Source organism: Patella vulgata, chromosome 3 (assembly GCF_932274485.2).
Source record: "Patella vulgata chromosome 3, xgPatVulg1.2, whole genome shotgun sequence".
Lineage (NCBI taxonomy): Eukaryota > Metazoa > Mollusca > Gastropoda > Patellidae > Patella > Patella vulgata.
Window position 1 is genome coordinate 57,859,601 of NC_065881.2, and position 25,179 is coordinate 57,884,779.

The following is a 25,179-nucleotide window of genomic DNA, read 5'->3' on the forward strand; positions in this document are numbered from 1 at the left end:
ACTCAATCAGTTACAAACTGATTACGTTGGTAGTATGGATGAAGGGAGAATTCCAAATATGGAAGACCTTAGCAGAAATATATCGATCGATAAAGAGAACATATCTGCCGTGGCCAAAGCTAGACTTTATAGATTAAACCACTTTAGCAGACTCGAACTAGTCAGGCCAAGACATAATAGAAGTCACGTTACTCTAATAGATATAAAGTTTTGGACCGATCTCAGAATCTGTTTACCACTTTATTCCGACAAATAAACGTAACCAATAATCTCTAACTCTTAACCATTGCACGACAATGTTAGTCGTTGACCGATACTAGGGCCTAAATTAAGTGTCCGCGGGCGCCGGAGGCCGTCGGAGGTCTGGGGACTCCCCCCCCTCCCCCATAAAATTTTGAAAATTCATAGCTGAAAAACGGCATGGATGTGGACTATTCTGGCGCAGTTTACATAGGGGTTTATATGAATATGCGCAGCTTTTTTTCGCATGAAAATTCAGTCAACATAAGCAACAAGGGTATACCATTTTTTTTTTTTTTTAGAGCACGGTTTTCTTTTTTTCGAAGCACAGATATTTGATTTCGAAACACGTTCCTGCCCCAAGGCACGTTATTTTAGGCCCTGACCAATACTAGTATTAACAAGGATAAACAGAATTCTTCCTTGAATCCTAATTACGCTCATGTCCGCTGTGTAGCATTAGGATAAAAAAAACGATGAACCCTATCGATTCTCAGCTTTCAGCCACCAACCGTCATAAGAGCCCAAACCCTGTCGATATTCAGCGTTTTTCGGCTCTGCGTTACGCAGTTAGGCTTTTATAGGTACCCTCCGTGGATTCTGAAGCTTATCGTAGACCGAGTTTGCGACTGGGCTAAAGTGGGCTACCCTACTCCTTGTCAGTGTCACGTACAAGCGGGTAATCGAAACCACACCACTTGACTAAATGACAGACCAATTTGGTCTTCACCCCGGGATGTGTATGCGTTTCCACCTGTCAAGTGCTCTTTTCATGCACGCTAAGGTATACATAAGAGAGAGAGAGAGAGAGAGAGGGTGTTAACATCCACGAGTTTGAACAGGCGACACCACCCCTTGTCACGTACAACCGGGGAATCGAAACCACACCAGTTGACTCAATGCAACAGACCTTATGATACAGCGCGCACGCGCCAACCACCCTCCCCTTTCCGAAGTTAAGCTCTAAATCCATTTCCTAAAAATTTGTTAATGCGATAGAGGCTAACGTTTTTAACGAATTTATTTCAAATCTGGCCGGAAAGAATGATGAACAAAAAAACTTCTGGACACGATAGCGATTCGTTTTTTTGGAGGCATAAATTATCATTATCAAATGTGTTCAAAATCAAGCTGTTCTTTCGGATAAGCTGCCGTTTATGGCTATATTCTTTTTTCGAAACATTGCTACTATTGAGTATTTATCTTTTAGTATTTAACGGTCGATTGGCTGTCGAATGTAGTTTGTCCCCATTAACTGCGTTGAAAATGAAAGATTTAAAGATCGGTGATAGAAGTGTTAGTGTGGCAAGTTTAAATCCTTGGAGAACATTGTGCTGTTTATTCGTGCCGTTACGTCTTCAGTATACTGTTTTAAACATTATCTAACGCCGTTTCTCAACTGAAACACTCATCAATACCTTTCAGTTTCACCAATTCCATACTGATTAATATACTTACTAATTTAAATTGTAGTACTTACACAATATATAGTTAACACAACTCGAAAAACAACTCGTAAAGAGATACACTGTCAAAAGTGAAAATGGACGTTTTTGATTTTTGTTTTAATAATGAGTAATTGCTCTACCAATCCTCAGACATTCAGCAATTCGTCGTGGCATGTTCCTAATCAACCGTCCAATCACGATTTGGGGAAATCTGACCCACTCCTCTTGCAATGCCACGGCCAATTCTTGCAGTGTTGTCGGTTAACGTTGACGTCGACGAACACGTCTCCCGATCATGCCCCAGACTTCTCTATAGGTGAAAGGCTAGGACTCGTGGTTGGCTAAGGCATATTGACATTATAGTGACGCTGGGGTAGTCATTCACGACACGAGCGCGGTGGGCACGGGCATTACCATCTTGAAAGATGAAACGTCGACCTGCACGTTGGGCAGAACTATCGGTGCCAGGATGTGGTGACGGTAGTACACACCAGTCACCCTTCCTTAAACAATATGCAAGTCCGTTCTTCCAGTCATGGTGATTCCTACCCACACCATAACAGACCCACGCCCCAATCTGTCATGCTGTCTGACGTTAACGTTAGCACGACGCTCATTTACGCGCCTCCAAACGCGAGCACGCCTATCGGTGAAATCCAGAGTAAATCTGGACTCAACTGAGAACATTACACGCGCCCATCGACGATTGACGCCTGTTTACCATGTGCTGGCGAGTTAATGGAAGAACAACACGCGGTCGCCGCGCATGCAAATGGGCTGCATGTGGCTGATTTCTAATCATTTGGGGTGTAACTCGAATTCCTGTAACTTGGTACAAGTCTACAGAAAGCTAATTTCGCAGGACCTGTGTACGAATGTTTCGATTATGGGCTTGTGTAGTGGCTCTAGGACGACATGAACGAGGTCTATCATCAACATTGTACCGGTTCCACAGTCTGCTGATCACAGACTGTGACCTTAAGCATGTTGGCTACTGCTCGTTGTGTAGAACCATGCCAATAGCACGTAGACGTTCATCATGTTGAAGACGTCTCATTGCAAATTAAACGTAACACACTCATTTCTAAACAGTAAATCTTATGCAAGAACCGATAGAAAAGCAAACATGGATAGGATAAACCAGCACGCGGCAGTTTTCATCAACCCTTCCTTGAAGTGTCAAATTTGACAATGAACCCCTCCCACGTGTATGGCGCCATTGAGTGTCGCACATGCAGCTCAGTGGTTCTGTTGGGGCGATAAGTTCTTCATCTGTAAACATACTCTCAAAGCATGTCAAGTGTCCATGACTATTTATTATATCACAACCTGCATAGGTATTTGCATTTCAATATCCACTACTTATTTTGAAGAGTATATAATGATTGCGATGATTTGTGTTTAAAAGAATCGATGATATGAGAAAAATTGTAAAAAACAAAATCAGCTATTACACAAAAGTTGTCCACCCAAACAACCGATCCCTTAAACTATATACGTATTTAGTGATGGGTGTCGCGGACGAGGTTGGTTATGTTTACCGGTTTGGGGCCCCTTATATCTCTTCTGATATTGTTAATATATTTTAGAAGTTCACGTAGCTGCCAATCACGTTTTGCAAGGTGACTGTATATTCATTCCGACTGTGGTACCATTTTGCTTAGTGACTGATTGTCTTCAACAAAGTCGAATATACGCTGATCATTTCGCTTCATCGATATTCCTGCGTGGTTTCCCCTTGTCAGTGATCAAGCAAGGGTTCCCGACAAGTACAGTTGTCGAGTCGTTCGGCTGGGACGAAAAACAGAGGTCCTGTATACACATTAGCGTGCACGTAAAAATTTCCCTGGCAGTTGGAATTCGATATACGAGTAGGCCGTAGTGCCGCTGTCCGGGCAAAATTTCCCTCATGGCACACCGTATGGCATATGCCCGTCTTCATTATCCTAGTCGGAGCAGAATAGAACTTTAAACCCCATTTCATTTCATTACTATAAATTTATTATTTATTGAAAAGTCAGGGCCTACCCTTCACACATTGCATTATTCCTTTTCGCATTAGCCGCTATAACATCTGTACGATTTGTAAATTGAAAGGTAAAGTGTTTATAGTTCAGGGATTGCTTGCCAAATTGTTTTCAATTACTGTATACAATCTAATAATTATGATCAAGTCTGATGTAACTATTTCGTCAAACCACGTCACAATTTCCCTTCAAGGTTGTCCTGAATCTCTACGTGACCGATTAACTGGATTGAAACAAATGTTAATAACACAATTCATACAAATTTGTATGAAATATGAGAAGAGGTACAACATTTGCAATATTATCAACATTCTTCCCGTAAAACTAAACCCGATCAACTTTATTTGCAGAGATCCGATTCAGTACAATCGTATGATTTACCTGCTATTAACGAAACATTATGTGAGAGCAAAACTTGCCTAATGCCGTGTGCGTTTTTGGTTCCATGCTATATAAATTATTATTTAAATATTTATACACACAACAAACTTATAATCAACTCTCTATGGGTCATCGGATGGCTTAGATATTGTGTGGATTAGACAATACCCGCCATATCTGCATTAAACGCTAAAAGGACTAACAACGGAGACTTGACAAATCTCAATCTGCCAATTACGGCAAAATTCATAACTTTGCTCAGTCTGAAATTTTCAATATATTTATTTTTCAATATCTATTTTTGAACTGTTATTGCAAGAACGGCCAGCTCTTTCTCTAAACCTCGCGCATTGTATCTGTAATCGTTGATTAGACACCGACATCTATTTTATATACTTAATGTAAAAACAAAACGTGGGTGTTATAAGGACATCTTAGGTCTATGTTGTCACCATACTTCCAAAGTAAATTAAAGAAATGTGTTAATATAATTTCATATTAGTGACGTACAATTACAAACAGGAACGGCTGATGGCTGAGGAGATGATATGTTATATACGGGCTCATTTTGTGCTCGATTTCCAAAATACCTTTGAATATGTGCCGAATCCTTCATGCGAGTTAATAGAAGTTTTATGGCTGAAATTCACTAGATCTTTCTTGTATGAAAAGTTTTACCGCTAAGCCCGGAAACAACTTTCCTTAAATTTTAAGGTGGAAAGTGTTCTGCCACTTAAATTGAAAGACCAATAAAGGTTCCCGGAATGGATCGAGCGGTCCCCACTTGTCAGAAGTGAATGACAGGTGAAGGGTGTCTAGTTATTCGAATTGTACAAAAACAAAATGCCACATACGAATGGAAAGTGTACGTAAAAGATCCCCTGGCTGTTCGGAATCCAAAAAGAATAGGTGCAAACGTCCCAGTCCGGGTAAAATTCGCCTTCTCGCATTGTACACGCAGTCATTTAAATACCAGTAGTCTCAATATGACCTAATTAAAGTATCGGCGTAACACTGAACTTCATTAATATCTGACACTTTTTGATTGCTTTGAAATTCTTACTGAATGAAATGGGATTGAACGCCCTACTTTGGGGGGCCGACTGGGCTAATGAAGGCGGACATACGCCATACAGTGAGCCATTGAGGGGGAATTTTGTCCTAAGAGCGACCTACTCTTTTATCGAATTCCATCTGTCAGGTGTTCTTTACTCATACGTCAATTTGTACACGGGGGCAAAACCAGAGACCTCCTTGTTAATAAGCCGAGCCACCGCGGTTCCCACGAAGACAATAAGGCCCGTGTTTTTATTTTGTAATTGACAGACCAACGGATTGTGTCTTTGTGACAAATCCTTGAAACGTTCAATAATCATTTGGGTTTACGTAGATTCAATTACATACCCGTTCAATAACAATGTCCATTTGTCAAGAACGAATCAATCGATCGAATGACATTGCGTAGGCTGTTTCTAATCAGGCCAAACTAATTTAATTTAATAATAACACACAAAATTTGTAATTTCAAATATGTGCATTCATGCGGTCGAACCGCTTAATAATGAAGATTTTATTTAGTAAGCGAAAGACATACATAATAAAACGCAGCGAAAAGCCCATTGGATAAGTAACATAAACAATTACAACTGTCTATTTTTGACTTACGGTATATACACTTCGGAAACCCCAATGATGAACACTTGACAGAAACGATATGCAATTCAAGTAAATGAATCATCGGCAACTCTTAACAACATTATTTTATTTCTAAGGGCGGCTGAAATTGTTATAGAATGACCCCAAGACACACACCGTCAGTTATACATCTTCTGCATATTGTGTGCAAATAGGACCGCGCCATTTCTTTCTATCAGATATTTTGGTTCTGACGCCAAGATTCGAGGCAACAGGATCATTCATTTTATACTCTGTCGAGTGTAACACAGAGGCTCTCACTCCTCTGCACCAATTGAACACAGTCACAGGGTAATGTGAATATATTTTACATTGCATTTGTTGTGTTATGTTAAAGTTTGAATGAAACATCGAATGATAATATTATTTAAAATTCTAAGAATTTTAGTGTCCATTTACTGACAAACAATGTCTCTGAATGATGGATGTAAATCAACAATAACTTATTGTCGGTCGCATTCTATGTTAGGAATTTCTCACAATTGATTATGACATTATTTATAGGCTATAATTAGCACATCCTGATAATGCTGATACCGCTATTCCTCAAACACGATTTTTCTATTGGCCTTACCACTGACTACGCACTGTATCTCCAGCGCAGTTCGTAACACGCATTATACCAGTCATTCAGATTGCCTATATCGGGGAATAACGGTCGCTCGCATGTAACTGTAATTCGACACTTGATGTTCCCTCCATGGGGATGAGAGTTTTCTGTTCCTCTGTACCTGTACTGATGTTGGTGTTCACAGAATCTATTGTTTATACGGGCAGGTAAATACTCCGTTTATATACCGTTTTATTCTTACAACATATTTAATACAAAACCGTGTTAGAACACGCATTGTACTCGCCATAGCTATGCTAATACCACTACATATTAAACATTTTCCGGCCATGTGGTATATTGGCATTCATACGTTGATTTACCGGTATTGAGTGTATGTGCCATTTCATTATACATATAACCTATATACCACAACACAATACATAACTCCGTAGATATATGGACATACTTATCATGATTTATTGAAATTATAGATGTATTGAAATTGTATATTATATAAATTATTACAATACATTTACTCCAAAGGGTTCAAATCAGTATTTCATAAGGGATATCATTATATATTATACTTCCCCGATAGTTAGAAATTAGTTTTGGTAATATATTATATGAACATGCCATAACGTGTAAAGGAATTTGGTTTCATGAAATATCATTAAGCCAGTATGCCATCTAAAATAAGTTACGTCTACATTTGAGAACAATAACATCATAATAGCGATAATATATAAAGAAGTAGGCCTGGTATTATATTAGTAATTAACCCGGATCTAGATAATTATATACAGGTATGTAACTAGGTATAGCTAGTGTGTAGTTACTAATGTCTTATCTGATAGAAACAATTACTGTAGTCCACAAACTGTATCAGTATGGACGCCAATGTACTTATTAAGAACAGTTTTTTCTAATAAGAAGAACAGTATGCTATGATATATATTTAGTTATAGAACTAGAAACCCGGGTTATTTTGGCATGGCAAGTATTACTTGATCTTAATCTGAAACAATAGTATTTTAGTGAAAAAATTAAAGTTGTGTCAAGCGTCTTGCATCCTTGTGCTTGTACTGTGGTGACAGAAAAGCACCAAAAGTATCGCCCTAACAAAGTACCACACACGGCATCCCAGCCACTTCTGTCTTTGCCCCATGTCCCCACCCATCTTAGATACGTCACATATTTTATTGATATAACACTCACCTCCACCTCGCACCGACCCACAGTCAGATACAGCCAATAAAAGTCACATTTCGTCCTTACCCACGCCGCAGATTCTAGCCATGCATCAGAAGTTGGGGACGGGGTGTTTATCGCATAGATTTGAAAGATATTATTCTAGTCTGCTACGCAAGCTCAATCTATTTATCGATCGACTGCATTGCTTTTTTACATAACCCTAGCTTGAATTTACTGAGATTTTCTAGCCTTTTGTTATTCGTCAAGTAGTATTCTCCACTCTGAACAACGAAACACTAAAAGTTTTAATGGAATGTATGAAATACAGCAATAAACAGGCTATTGCTATTAAACGTTAATTTTTTGTTTCATTTATTTTGTCCTTGATAATTTTTTGTTTCAAATGTGATTTTCTGTTTTAGGTGTGGCTTACAACCCTTAGACTGCCATTAAATTATTCGCTTTTGGTAAGTAATGTTAAATTACACGTTTGCTTTTCCCAAACGTTGACTAATTCCCCGATTCAAAATAGGTTTCAAATCTTTCAAATAAATACAGATATTCCCGGGTGCTTAAACCACTGGAATTGGGTATAGGTGTTGAATTGACACCAAGTCCCATTTAGCCAGTCTATTAATTTAATGCATTTAAAGATACTTTCCCACAAAAGTATTTATCGGGTGTTTTTCCCAATAAAAGTATAGCAATTTTGGTATATATAAAAAGTAGAGACACTCAGTCTTTCTAGAAAAATACTGGATTCCATTAAAAAAACCAAAAAAAAAAAAAACACGCACAGGACAAAAACGTGAGGGTGTCACTAATTGCCACGATTAAGGGCTATGTGCTCGAGTGACGTCAAAGGTTGCACGCGAATATTGTCTGATCTCTCAGCGTTAGGGGTCGCTTTTTGTATGTTGATAAACTTGATGGTAAGCGGATTAGGGAAAAGTGAGACACTTAAACGTACAACAGTTTCTGAGATAAAACCACAGAAAACGACGTGAGCAGTGGATAATCGGAGAATTTAATTAGGCTTCGATATTTATTATAAATGGACAGCGATTAATGACAACACCGTCTCTAATATGTAATGACTTCTTATAATATATTTTTATAGCTTAGGGTATTTCCTCGCGAATACAGTGTTTTGACAAGTATTTGAAGCAAAATTGTGATAGATTAATTAGTTTGAAATATTTTTCGTCCAATATCATCAAATCCCCCACTTTGTACACGGAAAGATATCTTTAAAGTTGATCAATAAAGGCGTTCTATATGTATAATATGATATTACTACCAGGTCGTACATCATGGTACCATTTAATTAGATAGATATATGTACTAGGTAATTCTAGATAGACATATAGAATAACATCATGTGACTATATACATCAATAAAGTCAAGTAATCTCCCAATAATAATGACAAGGCAACCAGCTATATTGCGATATATTATTTAAGATTAACGGTTTGTTGTTTATGTGCGAAACAATGGCAATCAACGATTTGGGTAGTTTCGTGATGAGCTATATAACAAGTAATGTTTTAATGTCCAAAATATTTATGACAGCCCACGGAAGTTTTGACAAGAAATAGCCTATATGCTCTCGATTGTCAGGTATCATTGTCACGATAATAAGCAAGTATACATTGTCATTTAACGACATTGTCTATTCCACTCAATATCTTAGCCACCCAACGGTCTAGAGGGTAAGGACTGTACCATTTACGCTACAGTGAATATCTGTGTTTATTTTTGTTATTATACGCCCACATTTTCATGTGGACGTATATTGTCGTCGCCCCTGTCCGTCCGAATGTCCATCTGTCCGCCCGTCAGTTCGTCCGTCCGTCCGTCCACAATTTGTTTGTGGACGATTATACGCCCACATTTTCATGTGGACGTATATTGTCGTCGCCCCTGTCCGTCCGAATGTCCATCTGTCCGCCCGTCAGTTCGTCCGTCCGTCCGTCCACAATTTGTTTGTGGACACTCTACATGTCACAATTTTTATCCAATTTTGACGATAGAAAACGATTATTATTATTATTTATCTCCCAAAAATCTCGGTTCCTTTCGATATTGGCATGTATCGGACCATAACTTCATGGATTAAGGCCCCTGATTGTACGAAATATCACGTTCTTAGCTCGTGGACACTCTAGAGGTCATAATTTTCATCTGATTTTTGATGAAACTTGAAATGCATGTTTATAACCCAAAGATCTTGGTTCCTTTCGATATTCGCACATGTCGGACCGTAACTACCTGAATTATGGCCCCTGATTGTACGAAAAACTGCATTTTTAACTTGTGGTCCCTCTAGAGGTCACAATTATTATCCGATTTAAAAAACTTTCGAATATATCCCCGTTACACCGTAAAGCTGTCTGAGTTCGCATTACGTGAAAATTGGACTAAATCCGCCAGTCAAAATGGCCACCTCTCATACGTAAATAGTGTAAACACATGGTATATCCAGGTTGTGGTCACTCTAGAGGTCACAATTCCCATCAGATTTTGATGAAACTTGAAGTGCATGTTTATAACTCAAATACCTTGGTTCCTTTCGATATTCGCGCATATCGGATCATATCATAACTTCCTGAATTATGGGCCCTGATTGTACGAAAAATCGATTTTTTTAGCTTATGGTCCCTCTAGAGGTCACAATTATTATCCGATTTAAAAAAAAACGGTTGAATATATCACCGTTACACCATAATTTCGTGAAAATCGGACCAAAACAGGCAGACAAAAGGTCCACCCCTCGTATGCAAAAAGTGTAAATATATGGTATATCCAGATTGTGGACCATCTAGAGGCCACAATTTTGATCCCATTTTGATGAAACTTGAAATACATGTTTGTAACCCAAAGATCTTGGTACTTTGTGATATTCGCCCATATCGGATCGTAACGTCCTGAATTATGGCCCTTGATTGTACAAAAAATGACGTTTTTAGCTTGTGGTCCCTTTAGAGGTCACAATTTTTATCCGATATAAAAGCAAACCGTGTGAATATATAACCGTTACACACTAAGATCTTGGTTCCTTTTGATAATCGCGCATATCCGAACGTAACTTTCTGGATTATGGCCCCTGAATTTTCGTATAATCGCATTTTTAGCTTGCGCATCTCTAGAGGTCACAATTTTTTCAGATTTCAAAAACCGTTTAAATATATCACCATTCCACCATAATGAAGGTTGAATTCGAATTTCGGAAAAATTGAAATGAAACTGTCCAACAAAATGGCCACTCTTTGTACGCAAATTGTGTAAAAGTATGTAATACGAAGGTTGTGGACCTCTAGAGGTCACAGTTTTTATCCGATTTTGATGAAACTTAAAACATATCTTTATATGCCAAAGATCTCGGTCCCTTTTGATATTTGCGTATTTCAGACCATAACTTTCTGGATTATGGCCCCTGATTGTACAAAAAATCATGTTTGTTTTTAGCTTGTTCTCTATCCATCTCTTGCAAAATGTGGGCGTATCCTGTCGGGAAGCCACTGGTTATTTTTCTCGTGGGGTTTGTGTTATCTATTTCCCACCTTAATGAGTGAGCATTGTTCTTGACGATAATTCCATAATTTGTGTGTTTTGAAACCGTCATTTTCCTTTATTCGGATAATATCTAATTAATCGACTCTAATATGTACTGATATCGACTATTTTGCATTTAATTCAGAAAACAAAATAAAAATATCAACGGTAGATAATCTTCAGGCTTTGATTAAGCGGATTAAAAGATTATAATAATGAATGGAACTGTACCATTTTATTATTGATATTTATTTTAGAGATACGTGGTGCCAAGGAGCAGGATCACCTGTCCATCCTCGTTTGGTTTCCACGCCCCCCCCCCCCAGCTGCTACTTACTGTTTCGTGAAATTGGACCATATGTTAGCCTCGAAGCCGAAATGACCTAGTTTGTGTCGAGTGGACGATCGCTCTCCCTCAAAATGGTACATTTTTTTTTTTTTGTATTTGGGATTTATGTGAACGGTCTGATTTCGTGCGCCTTTAATATTGATATACATTTCACGTAACAAGGCTATGAGGATAAAAAATTCAACAAGCAATCATATTTTATTGCTCGTTCTATAATATTGACATTAAGCGAATGTTAATAGGATATGGACCGATGGTCTACGTCACTATGCTAAGTACTAGCATGCCTACGTGACTGCATCCATGTAGACCATAACAAATTATTATTAGGGCTTACCACTCTAGCGATAATTACAAATGGGAGCGCCATTTCACATACAAGTACTAAACATTGGTTTGGGAATGACAAAATTGATCGGCTTATATTAGTATGGCGACAAAAGGGAATAAAAATTAATTTGTTTTTCATATACGCGTGGTAATAAAATATGTATCCATTATTATTTTATCTTTTTATAATTATTAATCGATTTTATACAAAGGGAGAAAACTTGGCAAGTGTTGTATGGATATTCAAATTTACATTTTTGACCATCATATCTTTTCTAAATTTCTCGATTTAGATAACGCAAATAAACGATGAAAGAACAATTGTAAAGATATGCTACTAGCATATTGTAGCTGGTTATTTACCATGTATACTCTGGTCTAGTGTTGAAACGTAGCACTAGACAAATCTTTTATCACTTACATTACAAAGATTCAAGGCATTTCTCCTACAGACAATTATCTAATAAACAGAAACTTCTATTTTCGTCCTCTGATACCGGTTAAAGACAACTATTTCAAGGTTATTTACAATAATAGATGTTAGTTAAACGTGCCTGATGTTAACGTTACTATCGTGTTTTAAGTTTTTAGACGTTTCTTTTTCCGTATCTGATATTACATTTAGAGCATTTGCCAAATGTGTTTATCCGTGCAGAGAAGTGAGCTAATAGTTATAGACAAGGAATCGGGCCTCAAGTGCCAACCGCCTTGTTGCACTTGTACTTGTTGTTCTTAGGGGCGACGTTCTTCGAAAAAAGCCCGAAGGCACGGTCAATTCAAGAACGAGTTACATGAAACTTGACATGCCTTTTCCATCGACAATTACGCATCGATTTGTGACATGAAGTCGCCGCAGCTATCTTGGAACGGCGACGTCCATCTTGAAACGGTGACGTCATATCAAAAGTTGGTTATTGTCCATAGTACGCTGGTACTAGTTCTAATGGAGGGATGCACTAATGCAGAATTTCCGAAAAGTGGGTTTGCAGAGAGCACAACATGTATAGAATTAATCACAATATGGGGTACAAAAAGTATGGACTGGCTTGCACGACACAGACATAGCCATTATTAATAGTATACTTGTCTCAGCGAGATAAAGATGGCGTCGAGAATCAATAGAAATCATTCTAGTCTTGAAATGGACATGAGTTAAACATACATTATGCAAGAGCTAAATCTTTGCCTATTGCAGGTCTTTCTTTGGGACTGAAATTAATTTATCCAGACCATAATCGACCCTCGATGCCATCTTTAGCCTGCGATATTTACTGGATTTGAATACATTTTGTGATGGATAATATAACGTAAAAAAGGATAAACGAGACTTTGTTTGTTATCATATACCAACTTCAGTAAAGACCACCGCTACTAGCCTAAAATTCATTGGCTATTATCTTGGATCAGAGAGAAACAATTTGACTGGAATTTTCAGAATATTTTGATTCTGCATTATTTTTTATGAAAAATTGTAACAATCTTTCTGTAGTTTACAACGATCCTAGGCATATGTTGGGTAAAACTGGATGTTAATGAAGGCTACTTCTGCTATAATAATAATCTGTACAGATTAGGCATCCGCCAAAGGTCTGTATCATAGATACTGCATCATGATTTAATCTTCATGCTTGTTACAACGCAGTTTATATTGACACTCCAACATTATTGTGACTGGATAAAAGATTAGAGTTTTTAAATAAAAGATAGTTATTTGTGATCGAATACGAAACGCCAGACAAATGTGGCCGAATGTACGAACATGATTATAAACACAAATTTTGATATATATAATAAACAACAAATAATGAAAAAAAAAAGGCAATTAATTGATGATTTCTTCAAATCTGAGTTCACTATCTGAACTTATTGTCGTGTAAGTTGTATATTTATAACTAATATGGTTCTTCAAATTTTATTCAACAAATTGAAGGTTGTTAAACGTCAACATTATTAAAGATATACCGCAGATACGATTCTTCTTTGTACCCATTTCCTGCTTCTGTGCCTGTTCTGTCTCCGAACGAGTAGTTTTAAAGCAATACGCTATTTGAACACAGCCCCCCCCCCTCCTCATAAATCGATCACGGTCATTTATTAAAATACATCCTCTGTATGCCCAGTAAAACCATTGAATATATTCGGCTGTAAAATGTTAAATGATGTTCAAATTGGGAAGCTTAATAATAGAATGAAACATAAACAGTTATACGTGGTGTTGGTATATGCCATTTTTTATGATTACAAAAATCTTTTATATTACTGACAGATAATACGTGGTGTTGGTATGTGCCATTTTTTATGATTACAATAATCTTTTATATTACTGATAAAGGATTAACACCAGTACAAAACATTTAACACGTTCTAACTCATGTACTCACACCACAGATTTGCTTGAGATCGATTGCTCAACAGTAGTACACATTGTTTGGATTAATTTAATTATTAAAATATGCATTGCATCCACACAGACTTGATCCTTTCTGTATCTTTATTTCAATAATTCTCTTGCACGCAGGGTTCTTAATCATTGCGAGATGACGGGAGGATGAATGAGTGAGTGCATGAAATGGGGTTTATCGTCCTAATTATTCGCTCTACCCGGGCAAAATCAGACGAGCATAGGCCGTGTAGTGTGCTATGATTGAAATTTTATGCGCGTAGCAATCGAATTCCAACTGGCAGGGGTTATTTTACGTGCACTCCACTGTACGACTAGATGGAACGAGAAAATTCACAAGTTTAGGTTCGGCATTATGATCTAAAGCGCACGTGTTTACCCCCCCCCCCCCCACACACACACACACTCATACAGACACGCCCCTTAGTATAGATAATGAGAATGATAAACATATGGTTTGCCATAGTGCACATGTTTATATAACATTTACTCATACTATTGGAATCATTATCAGACAAAACAAATGGTTTGTGTTATTGACGTCAGGAATTTGGTAAAGAGTAGTGGGTTTATTTTTAGATACGAAACCGATGTAAGAATCAATCCAGTATCCACTATATTTTGCCCAGCCGCAAAAATAGATTCATTCATTGAGACATTTGAACAGTTTCTTAGGAAAAATGCCAAGACCGAGCGACCATTGATAACAATTATTGATCATGCCCTGGTTGGCATCTTTCCAAATGTTCAAATTAGTGTTCTAGCGTGAAAGTAATTCACCTTATGGAAAAATTCTATATCCGTCGACTTTAATTTAAAAACAGAAAAGTATATGATATAAAGAAACATATGTGTATGCTTATATAGGTGTCATTATCAAACTGCATAAAATGTAATATGACTGAGACTATGCCGAATAGATTGCAATATCAAATTACGGTGTACTTAATATTTAAGAGATAGAGTACTCCTTGATTAATGGATAACATGCCAATCATATCTTTTCTATATTGGCATTTAATAATTTGGTGGTATTAATTAACAAAATACAAAGATTTAGATACCAAATTTATTAACCCCCTCCCCGCCTAAATAAAATGAAAAGAATGTGGCTTTTTGTTGATTCTGGTTTACTAATGAAATGGTATACAATGCGGTAATTTCCAGATGACCAATGAATGCGGGATACACGTGTTCATTATCTATATTGCTTCCTGTAAATTGCAATGATCTGATTTTACTTGGGATTAACAGAACACCATGCGTGGTGTACATGATCGATTTCAAACAAATATATTTTATCATGAAGTGCACTTGCTAGTTATATATACAATGGGTCTAAATATCAAGATTTTGGCAGCCCAGTAGAACTGCTCCTGTATCACGTCAATACCTGCTCTAGATGTGCACAATCTGGAAACATGTTTCTATCAGGTCATCCACTTCAGGTTGAAGGATAACGATAGTGAATAACCGTGATCAGTACTATACAGTATGGAGAAAGTTTATAACTGTTACATATACGTAATGGCATGGTAATCTTTCTTTTCCTATAAGTAAACAGACCCTCGGGTCATCAAACCTAGGAATTTATACATATTTAGATACGTAAACATTAAATAAAAGGCCAAAGTAATCGCATGTCACTCATTGATCCGATATAGATCCCTGCCGTTTTAATGTTGTGTAAATAGCCATGTTTCTTAAATGTCAGCCATTCGATTATCAAAGATATAATTTTGTAACAAAACGCAGATGCTTATACCCAAGGAAGATTAATCAATCGGGTTATTTATGTTACTATTTATCTTAAACGTAGTGTAACTGAACTATTTAACGTAACCGTAGTGTAACTGGCCCATTTATCTTAAACGTAGTGTAACTGAACTATGTTAAACATAGTGTAACTGAACTATGTATCTTAAACGTATACAATATATAAACAATGGTGAAGTGCTAGATGGGCGGGGCATTTTGGGCGGGGATGGGGGTTCATGTGAGGGCAGCGGTTAGAACTGTATTAGAGTTGTATGTTCGGATCTTGTTGTGACGGTAGCCCCCCCCCCCCACAATAAGAATGAAAGAAAAAATATCACCTATCCCAGTTACAAGACCAAAGACAACATGGGAAGAGAAAATAAAATAAAGACTTAACACTGTAGTGTTGTTAGCAACCCCATCGTGGCAACATTAAAAGAAATTGTCTGGCATGGAATTAGAAAAATCAGAATGACTATTTTACAATGTTTAAGAGTCAGTTAATAGGTTTAATGTAATATTTCATTCATTCGTTGAATCACATAGACTGATAAGTTCTACCCACGGGACTCTTCCAAGGCGGAATATATTTCGTGGAAAAGCAATTATTATGGATTTTCATAGCGAAAAATCTGTCTAGATAACCTCGTACATTTATTTCTCATGAAGACATTGCTAGTCAATCATTAATGTGGAGATTAAACTTTGAAACTCTTCGGACAGTTTAATGTTGATATATATTTTTGAATATCGAGAGAGAAATGGAGTTAACGTCCACTCGACACAAACAAGGTCATTTCGGGACTAACACATTGCTCAATTTTATTTCAATAATTCGCTTACGCGTAGGGGTCTTTAGCAGTGGGAGAAAACTGGAGTACCCGGAGAAAACCCACGAGGCTGGACAGGCATTTTTGAATAAATAAAGGCAATAAAGACTCAAGAATAAAAATGTCGGGATTGGAGACAATGTGTCTGTTTCTATAGGCTATTAAAACTTGCAACTTAGAAGGGGGGTTGGGTGGCCGAATGGTTAGCACGTGTGTGCTGTATCATACGGCCTGTCATTGAGTCAACTGGCGTGGTTTCGAATCCCCGGTTGTACGTGACAAGGAGTAGGGTCGCCTGTCCAACCTCGTGGGTTTTCTCCGGGTCCTCCGGTTTCCTCCCACTGCTAAAAGACCCCTATGCGCAAGCGAATTATTGAAATAAAATTAAACCATATGTTAGTCCCGAAATGACCTACTTTGTGTCGAGTGGGCGTTAAACCAGATTTCTCTCTCTCTCTGCAACTTAGAAAAGATTTGAAGACTTTTTTTTCAATATTGTGTATTTTGAATGACAAAATGTATGTTCATTGTAGGAATTATGAACTATAATAATTAAAATCTTTATTTCAGAGTTAAGAGTATTTATCAAGTGGTGGGACAGCGTAGAAAATAAAAACCATATATTTATAACGATGAAGGATTCATTTAAACAATCCACGAAACTATTACTTAATCAAAATAACGGTAAGTTAGTATGGTGTGCGTAAAAACGGTCATCCAAACTGTTCTAAACTAATGGTACGATTTTAGGGTTCATTATTTCACCAATGACATGTGGTGAACCTCGTACTTCGACTGCAACCACATTTTAATTAATATATCGAAGAATAGAGAACAACGTGTATATTTGTAGGTTAATTTAAGGTGTTCAGTATGTGAGTCGAATTATGAAGGTCATCGTTAATTTTGTACCATTGTATATGCCGACATAACTCATCTTACGCTGCCTTTTACTATTTAGTAAGGCTACTAATTATATCCCTGAAGATATAACATTTCCGAAAACATTTTAAGGAGTCTAACCTTTTCATCACCATAGAGCGTCATTATGTCACATAATCTTGACGGTAATTGTCGGCTTGATTATGTTACTATAGGCGAAGTGATAATATTAATGTTGTTTTTAATTTCCGAAACGTAGGTCCGTGATCCATCAGTCGGATATCATATAAAAAGGTCGCACAAATTCAACATTTAAACCCTTTTCATCAATTATATACTGAACAAGTAACAAAGATTGACATGACCCCAATTGTAACTGCGGGGTTATTTCCCTTTAAGTAACTTTCCCTAAAAGAATTGTCGAGCGCCAAAATGTTCCATCTCCGTAAATACGAAAGCCGTCTCTAAGCTACTGAGCGATTATTTTACTCGATGATGCGCATTGTCTGCTTAGGCTAAGTAGAGATGCGCTATTTGATTTGCTGAGACTTTAGAACCCCCAAACTCTGCTTCTCATTGAGGGGAAGTGATGGAATTTGGTATTTAATTTCATCACTGCAGCAATAGATAACGCGCATTTGCTGCTTATATTATTGAAGATGATTTATCAATTGATAAATGTGCAACTAATTAATAACTGTCATCTCAGTGATGTTTGGTTTACATTTACTCGAATTACATGAATGGTATTTCGCAAGATACTTCACATATCAATTGTTTATGTGTAATTAGCACATCTGTTGGGTTTCCATAATTTCCCGGTGAACATTAACAAACCCCATTTCCCGTTAACGGTTGGACATTTTTCGTAACGGTACGTCAAGCAGTAATGTTACTATGATACATTATACCTCGACCCGCAGGATAGGCTACTAGTTATTTCAATTTTATTTTTTTTGGGGGGGGGGGGTGTATGTGTTATTATATCTGTCTCCTTTGGTGCTGTCATCTTTTGTATTATAATTTCATTCTGATTATTTTATACTCCTATTCATCCCTCTCTTTTATTTGTTATGCTATCATCTATTGTATTATATTTTTCATGAAGGGCAGGATGGTAGAAAGCCTAATCCTTTACCCTTCTTAAATAAAGATATTATTAAAACAGCTTCAATCAATATACATGTAGGTGATTCTAAATATCGAAGAATGTTATCCATAAACCCCAAGAAGTTTAGGTTTTTTTTTTTATTTTTATATTTTTTCCACCCAGAATTATTTGAACGATTTCATTCAAACTTTTCTGCGTTTTTCACTCAAGCAGACTACCATATCTGACTACAGTGGGAAAGGAGAATTGTATCTCGATTTTTATATTATACTTATTTCTATAGTCCTAGATAAATAAGATGGTCCCGCAGCTGTCTTCTTGGCAACGTGATAGCAGTATTTTAATATATATATTGTTGATGTTTTATTCTATCCGTCCACGATAAAGACTCTTATAACCTAGTCTCTTTCATATTTCAGTTATCATTACTGTTGTAGTATACTTTTATACTTAACGCAATTTCTGTGTAAATAAAAGGTCTGTATTTATGCTGTTATACAATGGAGTATTCGTCACCTGGGTGTCCACTCCTTTTGTCTATTGTATGAAGTACAGTGAGGTATGATAAGTGGTATAACCCTACTGGATTCATCCTTTAGAGAACTTCCAACAAAAATAAAAGGATCCACAATAACCAAAAATACACAATACCTGACTAACGGAAGGAAGAATGGGCTAGGCCCAAGGCCCACCCAACAAAGAGAATCAAAGGAAGAGTCGCTCCGACCTACTACTTGATCCGACCAAATGACTATATACATCTCTTTTGTTGTTTTTTTGTTGGTTACCTATGACTATATCGCAAACCTGTCACTCATCCTTGCGGGAGTAGAAGTAAACGAAAGCTAAATATATATATATATATATATATATATATATTAGTTTACACACCCTGCTACCCTGCTACCCATGGTAGCTATCAGAACGCAGGCGTGGGAGTACTGGAATGTCCTACATGGTAGGTCCACATGGCCTTTGCGACTTAAGCTGACCACAAACCCACCAATAAGAAGGCATAAAATCGGCGAATGTCATTGTGTTACACAATACACATGCTTGTAAAGTAATCTGTATACATTATTAATATCCAAAGACGCCTACTGGGGGCACATAGCTAGCTTATATGATTTAATGTATGTCAGAATGAAGTAAAGTGGTGCATTTTTTTTTACCTGGAAGTATTTTTTTTATTTATTTATGTATCTATCAACAGTAAACATAAAAGTACTTGTACTTCTACTTTAATGTATAGAAATATATACAGTAACAAATGTTAAGTTATTGTATCGCTTATCACAAAATTGTAACGGTAATCTTATATTCTGTCAATTCTGTCATGACAATTGCTACACAGTTTGATTTAGTGGGCGATTTAGGGGAGTGTGCTGTGCAACGCAGCGCAGTCAATAAACACAAAATAACTTCCTCGTGCCCCCAGGGCGCCCTGTTTTGATACGCCACCAACCACCATTCATTAATTAGTGTTTTGAATTAAGCTGACCACTAGATATACAATTAATTCAAGGACACGGTAATAGTTTATCAGGCCACAAAGGCGTTAGCTTAGTCAACCGAAAAGTTCACATTTCCATCTCAAAGGAGCTCGCATTGAAGAAGTTCAAACAGTGTGTTTTGACGTCCAGTGCATTTCTGCGTGATAGTCACAGGTAGAAGACGCTGGATTTTCACAAACTTTGATAAATGTGGATATCTGAGTATCTATGCATTAATAAGTGTGTCTGTTGGATATAACAGTGGACCCAGATTGCTTGAACACAACCGAATTCAATTAGGAACACAGGTATGCATAGTTATAGAGCCTCTATTTGTTTAATCGCTCGTATATGAACATGTCAAACATCCTACTCACATCACATAGTTATGTTTAAGGTATTGTGCGTGAAGACATATTTACGCCCTAGTCTGATTTTCTTAGTCTGACTATCTAAACAGAATTTTCTTATTATAAATAAGCAACAATCTTTAAAAAGTTTAAGGTCAAAAGTAAACTTTTATATTCTTTTGTGACCTAAGCAACAATGGTCAAAAAACGAACAGACAGCAAAACCTCTTAATAATTGACACGGTCAAGGGTTTATATGATATTCATGAAATAATAACAGTCGGTGTTCCGCAAGGGTCACCATTAGTTGATATTCTTTTCCGCTTAGATGAACATACGAATGTGATATTAAAACCGGTTTTAACAAACTTTACTATTTTGACATTTTATGTACATAGCTTTTGTCACTGCTATACACTAGAAGTTTGACATTTTAGATATGTTTCCTCGACCGCCAAGAACTTCAATACCTAACCATGGGTTAGAAAATATATTCAAACATCGAATAAAAAAATATTTGTAGTCAAAAACATATGAATGGGGGACGCTATTCACTTTTAAATCTAAAAATACCACCATTACGTGTACGGCCACCAGTCAGGTAAAATGTGTTTATAGTGTTTAAACCACGACTTCAGGCCATAACGACAAACGGATTTCTTCCTTTATTTATTTATTCTGACGTTATTAACGACTTTTATGCTATAATTTATTTTTCTAGGTCACAAATGTGATTCTTTTACTTTATTTAAATTTTTAAGTTGCATTATGTCCAAATTTGTAATTTTTTTAAAATCATGTCTGTAGGTTCAAAGCCCTCTTACTATTATTCAACAGGGTGTCGTCATGAAAACAACCGATGTTGTTAAGTCATTGAGACGATATATCATAAAAACAAACGATTCAACGATAAATATTTATTGTTATATCTTCACTATACTGCTCAGTGATGTGTGATGTGCTGTGCAGAGACAGAGGGGCGACGGCAATTGGCATCCATTTCAGGGGGCATCTAATGACAAAGTAAAAATAAATAATATATTTTTTAAAATTTTAAATTATCCCTGCTGACATTGTTTTGGCATATATTATTTAACATGTACTTTGCCCTCTCTTAAGGGCGTACAATCGAGGATTTATCCCCGCGCACCACTTAAACCTCTGCACGCCACTGTCACTAATACATGTATCTGCAAAAACGGTTTTATCAATTTAACACTCAGTTTCGTTTTATGACTTCAAGCCTTGACGAATTCAGGCGAAGTAACCGATAGTTTTTGAGTTTGTACAAAGGGCTATGCTTTGATCACGGTAATATAAAGTAAGAGCTGATATCAGAAAAATAAACCCAAGCAATTCATGTTAGAAACAAAACACATCACTACTGCATAAGTTTTGAAAATATGAAATAAAACAACGCTTCCTGTCTATTATAGTGCAAACTAATTCTTGAATCTTTAAAGTTGCATTATGTAAGATTTAGATAAAGAGTTGGCAATTCTCGCTATTTAAAAATAGACAATGAAAAAGGAATATATTGAAATTTCCGGCCAAATTGCTTTATTCTGAGCGAAGTTATTAGTGTTTAAAGTTTTGATAAGAATAGCGTAGTCTGGATTTTCATTTCTACCATTGTTACGATAATAAACGAAGTCTTGATTATCATTAAATGGCGGTCGGGTTTCAATCCATTGAAAATCGTGACCATCCGATGATCTAGAAAGTTGATTATGAGCTGGTCATGTGAATAAATGTCTAATTAATAATGTATATTTATATCACTTGAGGCCCAAAGAAAGAACTGCATAATTCGATATGTGTCTTTGAGTGTTTCTACAAATTGACATTATTGATAAATTGCATCAAAGACAGCCTTGTATAGCCATTATCAAATTAAATCGAGCATCATTATTTTTAGCGAGGAACCTATTACCAGTTTCTAATACCTCTTTAACACGTTTTTAACGTTCAACTGGACTGAAAAAGACGGACACAATTATGTAAATCTCACGAACGAATTTACTGGTTGCTAACTTTATCAACAGTGCGTAAATTAAGATAATCTTATAACCCCTTCACGCGGTAATTTGTCAATTAGATTATAAGATGATAGATTTAAAGAATTATCTTCCAAAGTGGAATATAGTAATAAATAAAATATAAAAATTATGTATTCTCTGCAAGACTACGACAACAGGGTGGTTGTAAGGATTTGCTTCCATCTTGAATATTTACTTTTACACTATGTTATAAATATGTATTACTGACGTATTTTTGCGGGCTACCCATTTCTACTACTTCGTTGAAATGTTTGGTCTTTATAATAAATAGCAGTAGTGATCTAATTTTAGTTTATCGCATGTGCCAAACTGCCCAAACCTCCTTAAATTAGTTGTTCAGCTTTTATTAATACAATATTAAAACATGGTAGATTAAGAGGCAATATTTCGATAACGATTTAAGATATAGTTGGAATTACGAATTCCACTTTAAATGATCTATTACTATTAATAGCAAAGTCGGTCGTTCTGAGTACACTTTTCATTCACACGATGTTCATTTTAGGTTTATTTCATGAGAACGTTACTATCAGCACGTACTGTCTTATCGATCGTATGAAGGTTATATTGCGTCATTGTGCTGTTGACATTGATTTTAAACGTTTTTGTAATACATGTTTAATACTCGCATGTCAATAACATTTTCTTTATTTAAGATTTATAATCTGAATAGCGTTCATTAATTTTAAACTGAACCAAAGTTTAACTTTTGTCTTCAAACTTAATTGTACGCCGCCTTTCGAAGAAAGCAGCGAACTAGCAAGCTGGATCCGTCCGCTTGTCTGTCTGTCCACCTCACCGTCACACCTTTTGGGATACATTAACCCTGTTCAAACTTGACTAAGCATTTTCTGACGGGGTTAATTTGTTGATGCTTTCGACACGATAACTGTGACTGAGAGTTATGAAACGTAGTGTATAGTTTCACTACATACAGAGCATGAATATTTTCTGTTAGGCTAAAATAAGCTGGATGATTGATCGATGCTTTATAAAGATAAATGTACAATCAATTAATATATCTCCTATTTACTGTTGGGTTGTCCTTGTATTTTAAGGGAGCTAAACCTCTTTGATCTAGATCAAAATAAAGTATACAACTGAGTTGATCTGATATGTGATTTTTATTAGTCATAGGAAAGACTTTACAAGATTACATTTTTGTTTTGAAAGATTAAAAAGTTTACTAATTTTATCATCTACACAGGAAGATAAAATCGGTAATTTCTCAACAGCGGTTTTATCTATAGATTTAAAATTTTAAATGGACACAGTTTGTCATCCCAAAACAAAATTACGATAAAATCGACAACGTTTATAACCCAAATAGAAGAAGTGTGGCCATTGTAAACAACTGGATTGTGACTCTGCTGGTGCTCTTTATACAAATCACAGAGTATGCGTACATTTGTATCGGCCGTCTAGTGTCATATCTCAAGGAAGAGTTCACGAAGAAACATATATAGAATATAGTTAAAACGACCAATTATGGCAGTTACGAATCGTATATAGTAGATGCGTACATGTATTAATATTTTATATAGATTCCGAAATCATGAAATTGTAGGAAATTGGTTTTGTATAATGTGTTTTGTTTTGTAGATTTGTTTATAGAATATTTTCTCAGCAATATTTAAAGCTATACAGATAACTTTTATCTTTAACGTCAATATTGTATTTCTACCTTATTTTAAATGTTTGCACGTAAACAGGATTTCCTTTCGCTAAACATGTGATAAGAGAACAGGACAAATGCATTTGACAGGAATTACTGTGGTAATATAAAGAGTAAACAAACGGCTGCGTTTTGTTGGATTATTAACTTGTAGAAGAGAACCAGTCAATTGTGATAATATCCTTGCTTGGCGTACGTGACATAAGTTCTGAGGTTTCAATTAAGGATGGTTATGGACTTGTATATATATATATCGTATTCAAGTGACGGACATAAAGCATAAACGTACCAGTATCTAACAGCTTTATTTCCATATTTGCATACATAAAACTAATTGGTAATATCTACATCGTATCATCATATATTAGTCAGCCCCAACCACCAAAGCGTCATATGGTAGAATTGAATATATACATTTCAAAGATATAATCGTTGCCTTTAGTTTTGAGGTATAATGAGAGATGATAACATATATTTACAAAATACCACATTTATTACCATATCTGTCATTCGGTTATGTATTCCTTTGTTGCTTTAAACATCCCACGCCCTCTTAACCCGGTTAATGCAGAAAGGTAGGAGGCTAACTGCATATTTTTTCATGCAATGGGTTTAATGTTGCTTTCACCTGTACGTTGTGAAACGATTGAGAACACACACATAATATATTCACTCGTCTTGAAGTAATAGCCTTACTCGAGCGAAACTTGCACACTTTATAATGAATATACGTATACCGATGCGTACAGTATTTTTCATATATATATCTTATGTAGGCCTACATCTTTTAATCATTTTTTCATGAAAGAGAACAGGCACCTATTTTACTTTTCACAGGGTCATCCT

General features: G+C 36.3%; 1 protein-coding gene across 3 annotated transcripts in view; it reads left to right on the forward strand.

Annotated features, from left to right (window-relative positions):
- Positions 1-6,406: 6,406 nt before the first annotated feature.
- LOC126816555 (b(0,+)-type amino acid transporter 1) overlaps positions 6,407-25,179 on the forward strand; it is a 34,691-nt gene continuing 15,918 nt past the window's right edge. Inside the window, exons 1-3 of one of the 3 annotated variants that reach the window (XM_050543216.2) lie at positions 6,407-6,568; positions 7,961-8,005; positions 17,333-17,446. In XM_050543216.2, the coding sequence (XP_050399173.1) occupies positions 17,395-17,446 (52 nt within the window). In that variant the 5' untranslated portion in view covers positions 6,407-6,568; positions 7,961-8,005; positions 17,333-17,394. Of the gene's footprint in view, positions 6,569-7,960; positions 8,006-17,332; positions 17,447-20,164; positions 20,557-25,179 lie in introns of those variants that run through there. The other 2 variants (XM_050543215.2, XM_050543217.2) reach the window with 2 other exon arrangements.